The sequence below is a fragment of the Nycticebus coucang genome, chromosome 7 (genome assembly GCF_027406575.1).
Source record: "Nycticebus coucang isolate mNycCou1 chromosome 7, mNycCou1.pri, whole genome shotgun sequence".
NCBI classification, from domain to species: Eukaryota; Metazoa; Chordata; class Mammalia; order Primates; family Lorisidae; genus Nycticebus; species Nycticebus coucang.
In genome coordinates, this window is record NC_069786.1 from 75,577,099 (window position 1) to 75,590,600 (window position 13,502).

General features: G+C 40.4%; 1 protein-coding gene across 1 annotated transcript in view; it reads right to left on the reverse strand.

Moving 5' to 3' along the window:
• The window catches only part of CCDC141 (coiled-coil domain containing 141), a 211,299-nt gene that overhangs the window by 61,854 nt on the left and 135,943 nt on the right, over positions 1-13,502 (reverse strand). Inside the window, exons 10-12 of the mRNA XM_053598213.1 lie at positions 13,063-13,204; positions 3,779-3,898; positions 1,924-2,115 (exon numbers count right to left, since the gene is read on the reverse strand). Of these exons, the coding sequence (XP_053454188.1) occupies positions 1,924-2,115; positions 3,779-3,898; positions 13,063-13,204 (454 nt within the window). The remainder of the gene's footprint in view (positions 1-1,923; positions 2,116-3,778; positions 3,899-13,062; positions 13,205-13,502) is intronic.

Genomic DNA, 13,502 nt, shown 5'->3' on the forward strand with positions numbered 1-13,502 from the left:
GGGGTGGCCTTGGTGAGGGCCAGATTATTTGGACATATCTGAAGAGCAAGGGTAAGGAAGCAATGGAAAGGGCAAATTTAAAAATTAGAGGGTGCTGGCTGGAGCTAGGTTCTGAAGGATGCAGGAGAATGCAGGGAGGGGCTGCTTCTGGGCCGGTGTGGGAGAGAAGCAGGCGTTCATCTTGGGGGAGCTGTGTGTGGGGGGGTGCAGTAACAGGAGTCAGACCAGTCAGGCTCTGTGGCCTCACTTTTCTTTGCGGCGTTGGAGGTAAGCACATCCGGTGAGACTTAGGGATAGAAAGTGGAGTGAGATGCTTGAGAATTGCTTCTGAGTGGGAGCCAACGAAGGCACATATGGGGATGCAGCTGAGGCCCAGACCCATACATTTGTGATGTGCCAGTAGCGCAGTTGTGTGATTTTCCACAGCAATGTCTGGAAGCTTGGAAAGAATAGCTGAGTAAACAGAGTGTTGGACCGATCTCATATTAGGCGTTGGCAAGGCTAGTCCGGGGGAAGGCAGGGATGTGAGGGGGATGGAGACTGGAATGGAAATGAGTAGCCAGGAACTGGTGAGGAAAGCCAGAGGGGGGAGGGAGAAACAGACCGGGAGTGTGCCAAGAGTAGGATGATGGAAGGCTCTGCCGGATAGGAAAATAGATTTAGTGAAAGCAGGGAGCTAAAACGTTCTTCTGTTTAAAGTGTTGTTTACAATGACAAGGCTCCAGCTCTCAAGAGGCTTGCAGTCTCCAAGGCCAAGGAAGTGGACACCTAACTTGGAGCCAGGGAGGCATGTCTTTGGCAATGAAGACGTAGAAAGCGAGGACTTCTTTGCAGCTTCTCTGTCACGTCAAGTCTTGCATAAAAATGTTCTTCAGAAGGATAATCCCATCGGCTGTAATGCCTCTGCTGAACCACGAGAGTCCAGGGCCAAGAACCAAAAAAAAACAAAAGTCAGAAATAATAAACAGTCAAGTAAAGATGTAGAAAGGGACGCAGCGGTTACCTGAGATTTCCAAGACTGGGCGCAGGCTTCTCCAGAGTAGAAAAAATTGAGAATATTATGAAGGAGATCAGACAGAGAAGTAGGTAGGTGGGACAGTGGCGGTGGGGGGTGAGGGTGAGGGTGTTGGGAGGATGAGGTGGGAAGGTGGCAATCCAGCACAGTCCTCATTTGGGGTTTGCTTTCTCCTGAGCGGACTGCCAGCCCTGCCTCTCACCAGCCAGCACCCATCTCTTGAGCAGACCAGCCAGTCCTGCTTCCTGCTAGCCAACACCCATCCCCTGGGTGGACTGGCGGCCCTGCCTCCCACCAGTCAGCACCCATCTCTCAGTGCAGTGGAGCAATCAGGACAGCCTGCTTTCACCTGGGGTGCACTGGGACTCTGGTCATGTGAGGAAGGACCTTAGCACTTTTCTATTTCTGACATCAGCTCCAAAGTACCTGTGATCCTTGAGAGATGGAATCCTAGAGTATTGGAGGGAATATTAGAGAGTATCTAATCTGGCAAAGAAAGACTTCAGAAAAAGCTCTGAGAAGTACCTTGTTAAAAGGCCTCACGCAAGGCAGACCAGAGACTGAACCCAAGCCTGTAATTTCTGATTCTGTGTATTTCAAATGAATCATGCTAATTGCTTAGGTATTTTAAAATAACTTTGTTTGATAATTAGAGTATTGTTCATATTTACAGAACATAGTAGAAAGTGTTCCCATATAACTACTTTTTGCATACACCTATCTACGCATCTGTATTATTATTATTATTTTTAGTAAAACAACTTACTCTTTGCTCCTTTTTCTGGTGCCTTGAAGAATAAAGGGCCTGCAAAGGGAGCCCAGGCACTAGGGTAGGTGATCTGGAACTACCCAGTATGGTGAGATTATATCTCCATGGAAAGATGATGGGTTAGCACACAGTACTGTACCTCTTCTGATGACTTCAGAAATGCCACAAAAGTATACAGGACTCGTAATCTGAAGACAATGCTTTGTCCAAGTCTATTTAATTCTTTCCTTAGCCCTTTCACTTTAGAAGAAAGTGATGCCACTTCATCAAGTTCAAATTCATTTTTCTCTGTCATGATTTTTGCAGCTGCTTCTAATTCATGTGATATCTCCTATAAAGGCAAAGCATAAGAGGTCATAAGCTGACAGGGGAATCATGAACATTCCCATTTCATTACACTCTGAACATCCATCTATTACAATTATTACTTGAACTTGGACCAAGAATCTCCTCAAGAAAAGAAAGGTACAACTTTCAAATTTCTGGAGAAACAAAGGCATTTTAAAAATGGAAAATATCTCAAATTATTCTTTGGTTCGACCAGCCACACTTCTCATTTAGAGCATTCCACTTTCTGTATCACAAACAGAAGAAAGGTTGTTTGTTATGAAAGACTGTAAAGCAAAATGGCAGAAATGCTTTAAATAATTTAAATCAATTATTAGAATTGCTTTATCAAATTTAACAATAGCTCTAGCAAATTCTTAAACTAGATTTGTTCCATTAAGAGATGGCAAATTTTCAAAATGTGTTTATTGGTTCTTAATTTACAAAAAGATAACAGGTTAGTTATTTAATCTCTATCTAGAAGTTTTTAAACAGGTGTAGGGGAACTGTTATATATCAGGCTTAAGCAGCATCAAAAGTCAGTGAATTTAACTTGCTTAATGCTTGCAAGTTTTCTTCTGCCTGCCATTTCCAGCACGTGAGGCTAACCATTGATTAAATAGATGAATAGGTAACACAGGCATAACACACATAATTGTCATAGAAAGAGCTGTGTGAAATTTCATGAGACCAAGGTAGAAATCAAGCAAAATGGAAGAAAAAAGCTTCACTCTCCTTTGCAACAAGGTTTTTTTCCCTTGTGTTTAGTATGCTTCCCAAGTACGCCATTGAACGACGGTAATTTTAATTTACACGCTCTGCTTCCTGATAGTGCTCTGGGAAGGAGAGAAACGGGTAATTTCTTCTCATGCAATCTCCTCCCCCTTTCCAAAATTTTTAAAATAAAAAATGAAATTGAGTTTAAGGTTTAAACATTCTAAATAATGAATAAAAAGTACCCCATTAAAAAAAATTGATGAGTCTGTGAGTTTCTGGTGGAGGTGCAGTCAGTGAAGGAGGTTCTTCTGCTGAGAACTGGAGTAAGAGGGCCTTTCTCGCCTGCCTGGGAGAGCCAGCGGCAGGCACGTGTCTAACCTTCCTAAGCCCTATGGTGGAGGCAGGGATGTCAGTGCAGGTTTGGAGCACCTGGAGGACGTCTTTGAACCTAAGTCCCAGGTGAAAAGGGGTAGGAGGAAGCTAGAGAAGGCGCTGGAGGGTCGGGCTTTCTGTCTCTGAAATTTGAGTATGCAAAAAAGCTTGTGATTTTATTTGCCTTCCTGGAATCTTGCAATAAATGTACATTGCTTATAGTATAATAATTATTTTTATAACCTGCTGTAGCAGAAAATCACAAGGAGTCTAAGAGAAGCATAGGACCTTCCTCTAGCACCCTGAAAAGGAGTTGCTAACACTGACCAGGCCAGGAAAAGGAGGCAAATGAGTGTTTAATACCAGGCTGTCATGCTGAGTTTGAGTGAGCTCAAACACGCTAATAAATGTATACATAAATAAAAATAACTTAGACACACATGCTAGTGTGTTCTTAAGTCATTATTTGCTACATACTAACTTAAAAGTGCAATGCTCAAGGGAGTTCAGATTAAGTTTTATAGCTACAGACTATTAAAAAAAATCATAGCCTTAATTATTATTATTACTTTATTTACCTTAACTTGGATATCTAGTTCTAGGTATTTATTCAAAATCTTCTCTGAATCAGAGAGGCTGGAACCAACATCCATGGCATTAGAAAGCACTGGGCTGATTTTCTGCATCGACATTCCCACCTTTAGGAATAAAGGATATATTGCAGTCTTAGTGATACATGTCTACTTATATGTATGCATATGTATAAGGAAAATAAGCATTGCTGTATATATTTCAATGTACTTAATATAATATTAATTTTAATCTAAAATGGTTTTAAATATTTCAGAATTTCATATTTTAATAATGCTGCTCTTTTTTATGAGGCAACACCAGTGACCGACTGACAGAGGGTATGTATTTAAAGGTATTTCCTTTGCTAACAGCAATGAGATAGAAACAATCACCCATATCATCTAAAAACTTATTATTTATATTACCTATAAAGGATAGTGCACTTAATAACACATCAGCAGAGATGCATTGATCTGTAAGTTGAAAGGGACCCAATTCACAGGCACATTTTGAAGCCGAAGTCCAGAGCATGGTTGTTAGGTCACCCTAGTGCTTGCTGTATTTAGGTCTGAGGAACTTTAGGGAATCACAAACCCTGTATATGTCCCTGTAAAACACAGGGACATACTTAGGTTATTTAACTGATGAACTTGAGGGACTGTAGGTACACAGTCCCTCAGTACACATGAATCAATGAATTACAGGACCCTTGAAGGATTCTATTTCATACGAGTTACATCTTTTATCTCCCTGCTCTAATGAGAGTTCATACTCCCCAGCATCAAATTGGCTCTGAAGTGGCAATATGACAAGTAGCAACAGCTGTTACTGTTTCCATTGTGTTTTCCACCACGACTAAATTAGCTGGAGTCCTCGGCTCTAGGAAACACAGCACCACAGCTGCCACTATATTTGGAATATCCCTGGACCCAGGCATCAAAATAAGCTGAAATTCCCAAGTTTCTGGATCAATAACAGGTAGGGAAATAATTTATTTATTTACTTATTTCCTTTCTTTTTTTTTTTTTTTTTTTGGCACGAGAAAACTTTTTGTCTGGTCCTTTGCATACTATCAGTTGCTTTGGGCAATTGTAGTATAGGCTCAAATGCTTAAGGAGCATGTCTTTCTTTTTTAAAATATCAGATTGACATAAGGGTACAAACAATTAGGTCACATTGTTTGCATTTGTTAGATAAGCCCTTCATCCAGGAGGTGTGCCATTTACCCCTACGTTGAGCCCTTTAGGTGAGAGGGAGCACCACAGCTCCTCCTTACTTCCCTCGGCCCCTTGCACTCCCCTTCTTGAATGTAGTTGTCTCTCCTGTGGGCATGTGGTTGTTCATCTATTGGTTTCATCTTGGTATTAAGTGCATTAGACACATTTCCATTCTTTTTTTTTTTTTATTGTTGGGGATTCATTGAGGGTACAATAAGCCAGGTTACACTGATTGCAATTGTTAGGTAAAGTCCCTCTTGCAATCATGTCTTGCCCCCATAAAGTGTGACACACACCAAGGCCCCACCCTCCTCCCTCCTTCTCTCTTACTGTTTCCCCCCCCATAACCATAATTGTCATTAATTGTCCTCATATCAAAATTGAGTACATAGGATTCATGCTTCTCCATTCTTGTGATACTTTACTAGGAATAATGTCTTCCACGTCCATCCAGGTTAATACGAAGGATGTAAAGTCTCCATTTTTTTTAATGGCTGAATAGTATTCCATGGTATACATATAACACAGCTTGTTAATCCATTCCTGGGTTGGTGGGCATTTAGGCTGTTTCTACATTTTGGCGATTGTAAATTGAGCTGCAATAAACAGTCTAGTACAAGTGTCCTTATGATAAAAGGATTTCTTTCCTTCTGGGTAGATGCCCAGTAATAGGATTGCAGGATCAAACGGGAGGTCTAGCTTGAGTGTTTTGAGGTTTCTCCATACTTCCTTCCAGAAAGGTTGTACTAGTTTGCAGTCCCACCAGCAGTGTAAAAGTGTTCCCTTCTCTCCACATCCACGCCAGCATCTGCAGTTTTGAGATTTTGTGATGTGGGCCATTCTCACTGGGGTTAGAGGATATCTCAGGGTTGTTTTGATTTGCATTTCTCTAATATATGGAGATGAGGAACATTTTTTCATGTGTTTGTTAGCCATTCGTCTGTCGTCTTTAGAGAAAGTTCTATTCATGTCTCTTGCCCATTGATATATGGGATTGTTGGCTTTTTTCATGTGGATTAATTTGAGTTCTCTATAGATCCTAGTTATCAAGCTTTTGTCTGATTGAAAATATGCAAATCTCCTTTCCCATTGTGTAGGTTGTCTCTTTGCTTTGGTTATTGTCTCCTTAGCTGTACAGAAGCTTTTCAGTTTAATGAAGTCCCATTTGTTTATTTTTGTTGTTGTTGCAATTGCCATGGCAGTCTTCTTCATGAAGTCTTTCCCCAGGCCAATATCTTCCAGTGTTTTTCCTATGCTTTCTTGGAGGATTTTTATTGTTTCATGCCTTAAATTTAAGTCCTTTATCCATCTTGAATCAATTTTTGTGAGTGGGGAAAGGTTTGGGTCCAGTTTCAGTCTTTTACATGTAGACATCCAGTTCTCCCAACACCATTTATTGAATAGGGAGTCTTTCCCCCAAGGTATGTTCTTGTTTGGTTTATCAAAGATTAGGTGGTTGTAAAATGTTAGTTTCATTTCTTGGTTTTCAATTCGATTCCAAGTGTCTATGTCTCTGTTTTTGTGCCAGTACCATGCTGTCTTGAGCACTATGGCTTTGTAGTACAGACTAAAATCTGGTATGCTGATGCCCCCAGCTTTATTTTTGTTACAGAGAACTGCCTTAGCTATACGGGATTTTTTCCGGTTCCATACAAAATGCAGAATCATTTTTTCCAAATCTTGAAAGTACGATGTTGGTATTTTGATTGGAATGGCATTGAATAGGTAGATTGCTTTGGGAAGTATAGACATTTTAACAATGTTGATTCTTCCCATCCATGAGCATGGTATGTTCTTCCATTTGTTAATATCCTCTGCTATTTCCTTTCTGAGGATTTCATAATTTTTTTTATAGAGGTCCTTCACCTCCTTCGTTAGGTATATTCCTAGGTATTTCATTTTCTTTGAAACTATGGTGAAGGGAGTTGTGTCCTTAATTAGCTTCTCATCTTGACTGTTATTGGTGTATACAAAGGCTACTGACTTGTGGACATTGATTTTATATCCTGAAACATTACTGTATTTTTTGATGACTTCTAGGAGTCTTGTGGTTGAGTCTTTGGGGTTCTCTAAGTATAAGATCATGTTGTCAGCAAAGAGGGAGAGTTTGACCTCCTCCGCTCCCATTTGGATTCCCTTTATTTCCTTGTCTTGCCTGATTGTATTGGCTAGAACTTCCAGCACTACGTTGAATAGTAAAGGTGACAGAGGACAACCTTGTCTGGTTCCAGTTCTAAGAGGAAAAGCTTTCAGTTTTACTCCATTCAGTAAAATATTGGCTGTGGGTTTGTCATAGATAGCTTCAATCAGTTTTAGAAATGTGCCACCTATGCCTATACTCTTCAGTGTTCTAATTAGAAAAGGATGCTGGATTTTTATCAAATGCTTTTTCTGCATCTATTGAGAGGATCATGTGATCTTTATTTTTGCCTCTGTTAATATGGTGGATAACATTTATGGACTTGCGTATGTTAAACCAGCCTTGCATCCCTGGGATGAAGCCTACTTGATCATGATGAATGACTTTTTTGATGATAAGCTATAATCTATTGGCAAGGATTTTGTTCAGAATTTTTGCGTCTATATTCATGAATGAGATTGGTCTGAAGTTCTCCTTTTTGTTTGGGTCTTTTCCTGGTTTTGGTATCAGAGTGATGTTTGCTTCATAGAATGTGTTGGGGAAGATTCCTTCTTCCTCAATTTTTTGGAATAATTTCTGCAGTACAGGAATAAGCTCTTCCTTGAAGGTTTGATAGAATTCTGGAGTGAAGCCATCTGGACCAGGGCATTTTTTGGTTGCAAGATTTTTTATTGTTTCTTTGATCTCAGTGCTTGAAATTGGTCTGTTCAGGAGCTCTATTTCTTCCTGGCTGAGTCTAGGGAGAGGGTGTGATTCCAAATATTGATCCATTTCTTTCACATTGTCAAATTTCTGGGCATAGAGTTTCTGGTAGTATTCAGAGATGATCTCTTGTATCTCTGTGGGATGAGTTATTATTTACCCTTTATCATTTCTGATTGAGGTTACCAGAGATTTTACTTTTCTATTCCTCGTTAGTCTGGCCAATGGTTTATCTATTTTATTTATTTTTTTCAAAAAACCAACTCCTTGTTTGATTAATTTTCTGAATGATTCTTTTGTTTTCAATTTCATTGATCTCTGATTTGATTTTGGATATTTCTTTTCTTCTACTGAGTTTAGGCTTAGATTGTTCTTCTTTTTCCAATTCCATAAGATCTCTGGTGAGATTGTTGATGTGCTCTCTTTCTGTTTTTCGAATGTAGGCATCTAAAGCGATGAATTTTCCTCTCAAAACTGCTTTTGCAGTATCCCACAGGTTTTGGTAGCTTGTGTCTTCATTGTTGTTATGCTCAAGGAAGTGAATGATTTCCTGTTTTATTTCTTCCTGCACCCATGTGTCATTCAACAGAAGATTGTTTAATTTCCATGCCTTTGGGTGGTGTTGAGCATTTTTGTTAGAGTTGAGTTCCACCTTTAGTGCCTTATGGTCTGAGAAGATACAAGGTAAAATTTCAATTCTTTTGATTCTGTTGATATTTGTTTTGTGTCCCATGATATGATCAATTTTGGAGAATGTTCCATGGGGTGATGAGAAGAATGTATATTCTTTATCTTTGGGATGGAGTGTTCTATATGCATCTATCAAGCACAGTTGTTCTAGGGTCTCATTTAAATCTCTTATATCCTTGTTTAATTTCTGCTTAGAGGATCTGTCCAGCTCTGTAAGAGGAGAGTTAAAGTCCCCTGTTATTATGATATTATCAGATATCATATTGCTCAGACTGAATAAGGTCTGTTTCAAGAATCTGGGAGCATTTAAATTGGGTGCATAGATATTTAGAATTGAAATGTCTTCTTGTTGTATTTTTCCCTTGACCAATATAAAGTGACCATCTTTGTCTTTTTTGACTTTAGTTGCTTTAAATCCACATGTATCTGAAAATAAGATTGCAACTCCTCTTTTCTTCTGAATTCCATTTGCCTGAAAAATTGTCTTCCAACTCTTGACTCGGAGCTTTAATTTGTCTTTTGAAGCCAGGTGTGTTTCTTGCAGACAGCAAATGGATGGCTTGTGTTTTTTAATCCAGTCCACCAATCTATGTCTCTTCAGTGGGGAATTCAAGCCATTAACATTTATTGAGATAATTGATAAGTGTGGTAGTATTCTATTCATCTCATTTTGTGAGAGTCCATTGCTTAGTTTTATCTTTTGCAACAGTGTGGAGGTTAGGTTCTGTCCTTTAATTTCTGAGTTCTTACTTTGCTGCTGATCCATTGTGGTGGTCAGTGTGCAGAACAGGTTGAAGTATTTCCTGTAGAGCTGGTCTTGTTGTGGCGAATTTCCTCAATGTTTGTATATCCGTAAATGATTTGATTTCTCTGTCAATTTTGAAGCTTAGCTTAGCAGGGTACAGAATTCTGGGCTGGAAATTGTTCTGTTTAAGTAGATTAAAGGTAGATGACCATTGTCTTCTTGCTTGGAAAGTTTCATTAGAGAAGTCTATGGTCACTCTGATGGATTTGCCCCTGTAGGTCAACTGGCGCTTACTGCTGGCAGCTTGCAGAATCTTTTCTTTTGTCTTGATTTTGGACAGGTTCATCACAATGTGTCTTGGAGAAGCTCAGTTAGAGTTGAGGCGACCTGGGGTCTGATATCCCTCTGAAAGCAGTGTGTCAGAATCTTTGGTGATATTTGGGAAATTTTCTTTTATAATATTCTCTAGTATGGCTTCCATTCCTCTGGGGCATTCTTCTTCCCCTTCTGGAATTCCTATAACTCGTATGTTGGAATGCTTCATAAAGTCCCATCATTCTGACAGTGAACGTTCTGCTTTCTCTCTCTTCTTTTCTGCCTCTTTTACTATCTGAGTTATCTCAAAAACTTTGTCTTCTACCTGTGAAATTCTTTCTTCTGCATGGTCTAACCTGTTGCTGATACTTTCCATTGCATCTTTAAGTTCCCTGATTGACTGTTTCATTTCCTTCAGCTCTGCTATATCCTTTTTATATTCTTCATATCGTTCATCTCTTATTTGATTCTGTTTTTGGATTTCCTTTTGGTTATTTTCCACTTTATTAGCAGTTTTCTTCATTGTTTCCATCATTTCTTTCATTGTTTTCAACATGTGTATTCTAAATTCCCTTTCTGTCATTCCTAACATTTCTGTATAGGTGGAATCCTCTGCAGTAGCTACCTCATGGTCCCTTGGCGGGGTTGTTCTGGACTGGTTCTTCATGTTGCCTGGAGTTTTCTGCTGATTCTTTCTCATGAGTGATTTCTTTTATCTGTTTCCTTGCCCTAATTTTCCTTTCACTTCCTCTTGCTCTTTAAGTTCTTGTGCCTGTGGACTAAGGGTTACAGGACCAGAAGGGTGAGAAGGTTGAAGAGCAATAAAGGGATGAAAGAAAGGAGGACCGAGTGCTAAGAAAAAAAAAAAGAAAAATAGAGAAAGGAGAGGGGGTGTGTGAAAGGAATATTGACAAAAAGAAGACAGGCACAGAAAGAGGGAGACAGAGCAATATAGGTGTACAGTAGGGTACTTTGATACAACCTTAAAAAAAACCCCACCTTCTGGGGGTGCCGATTTGGGTGGTTCCCTTGAGGTTGGCAGCTCTTTGCTAACCTGATCAGACACAGTACCCCACCTCCACCAAGTAGAGAGGAAAGACAAAAATGCTATAAATCAAACCAAAACAAGCAAACAGAAAACTTTACGGGATAAAATTGGCTGGAAAAAACAAATAATAGCAGTAGAAACAGTAACAAAAATGAAGTTCTAATTATTGAGATAGGCAGCAATGGGAAATTATAATTAAACTAGAAAAATTGAGAAAGAAAAAGGATCTGTATGAAAAGGTTGAACTTAAGAAACAAAACAACAATCAACAACATCAAAATAAACAAAAAAAACAACCAAACTAAAAAAAACAAACAACAACAACAAAAAAAACACAACCAAAAACAATGCAGTATGTATATGTTATTGAATATTGTCTGGGCAACACGTGGTCTTCTGGGGTATGAGATGTTAATTACAGTTCTGATATGACTGGAGGCTGCTAGTTTCTAAAACCCAGCAGGTAGACACCCTAAATCTCTCTTCAGCCCACTTAAAAGGCACTTTGAACTTGTAAACTTGGTGAGCAGAAGCTTTCCCAGGGGAAGTGTTTGTTGCTGGAATCACTGCTGAGGTGGCTATCCACTTACCCTGTGTGCCAAAACTGGTCTCCCTCTGCCCCCGAGGGTTAGGGCTGCAAGGCGGCTCAGACCGCGCCCTTAGGTACTTGGTCGCTGGGTTACCAGCTCCCACCCAATTCTAACTCTGCGACCCTGAGGGCGGAGCTTGCCGGGGCAGATCGCTCACAATGGCTCCCTGTGACCCAGAGCCATACACTATTAGCTCCGTCTGGCTCAGCGGCTCAGACTGGGGCCCTAGACAATGGCCAAAGTTCTCCGCACTCCCGCTCAGGCTCTCCCGAAGGCAGTTCAGCTGAGTGCCAAGTCCAAAGACACCAAAACAGTTCACAGGTAAGGCCTTTCTGGTTTGCAGTCTCGCTGATACTGAAATTACAGTTGCGGGCGTGTTTAGACGGATTGAACACACGCGACCACTTGCCGGTTTTCCACTGTCTTAGTCCTCCTCTTGGGGTCCAGAAGTCTCTCGCTGACTCCCTGTATCCTCTCAGGGGTGATGATAGGCAGATCCCACCAGCCAGAGATGCCTGGAGTCCTATCTCCCCAGACTCACGGTGCCCAGATGCAAGGAAGCTGTTACTCGGCTGCCATCTTGCTCCGCCTCCTCCACATTTCCATTCTTGTGATACTTTACTTAGGAGGACATTTCCCAAATTCAACTAGGTAAATACAAAAGATGTGATGTCTCCATCTTTTTTTTTTTTTTGGCAGTTTTTGGCCGGGGCTGGGCTTGAACCCGTCACCTCCAGCATATAGGGCCGGTACCCTACTCCTTTGAGCCATAGGCGCCGCCCGACGACTCCATGTTTTTATGGCTGAATAGTATCCCATAGTATACATATACCATAGTTTATCCATTTGTGAGTTGATAGGCACTTGGGTTATTTCTACATCTTGGCGATTGTGAATTGAGCTGTGATAAATATTCCAGTGCAAATGTCTTTATAGTAAAACAATTTTTTTCTTCTGGGTAGATACCTAGTAATGGGATTGTGGCATGAGATGGAAGGTCTACTTTTAGCTCTTTGAGGATTATCCACACTTCTTTGGGGAAGCAATTTAAACAGACATTGATAATTAATGTCCTCTCTAGTATAGTCTACTAATTCCACTCATGTAAGTTCAGGCACATCTGTCTATTGTATTAAATGCAAACATTACTGAAAAATGGAGAGCCAGCTTCTGCAGCAAGGCTCATTAGCATTAATGTCACTGAGATATTACTAGTTTTTTGTATATATCCCAACTATAGATAAGCAATTTTTTGTTTAGTTGAATTATGAGGTTCCTGGTTTTTATTCCCCTTTGTAAAAAAGAAATGTCTCTGATATCAGGCCAGCTTATTCACTCTGCACAGAGGATTTTCACGTGTATGCTTTTATGCAGAATGACTGTCCTCTGGCATTGGTTTAACTCAAGAAAGTATAATAATGGCAATTTGTTAGTGGGAAAAAGACATAATCACATTTTTGGTATCTATTTGCTGTCTTCCTGTTATATAGTACCATGCCAATCAAAACTTGTGTGTGTTGAAACTGTACCCAGAACCACCCAATGTGTACACAGATCTGTTGACAGAGTACTGTGTCAAGAGAGAACTACCTTTATGTCTATACATGTTCAGGCCTCAGGGGGCATAAAGGATTAGATGTCTAGCATCAGCAAGCTGGGGCATGGACGGTTGATGCGTAATAGTGAATTACAACTATTCGATGCAATGACAGGAGTTATCAATGGCACACAAGAGAAGCGTAAGGAGACGCACCCCCCACCCCCACCTTGCCCACATACTGCAGTTGCCATACCATCTAGTATCCCCAAAGCAGAAGTTTGACTTTCACTTTGGGAAACTACCTTCCTTAGGCAGCCCTCCACTGAGGCTGTTAGTTGCTGTCTCTTAAGAGCAAACTCCTTGTGCGCTGAACACTGCTGAGTCAGGTGATCCATTCTTCTCCTAACACATCCCACCATCTCAAGGACGCCGGCCACCCTGGAGCTGAAGAGAGCAAGCCAGTTGTTAGTTCCCATTATTCCAGTATAGAAGCCCCAGGAACGAGGGGCTTTTGAAAACAGTTCTGCTTTCGTATTAGGTAGGAGTTGGTAAAAGTTATCAGTAGCAGGACCATAGAAATTAAGTCACTGTCATCCAGGTACAGCAGAGAGCAAAGCCAAATTGCGTTCCTTGGTTTCGTCAGTCAGTCCGGAGGGAAAAGATGAGTTATGGGTTTTTACAACAAGGTCTAATCTTCTTTTCTAAAGGTTTACTTTCTAATATTTTTCTAAGCTATCTTGAG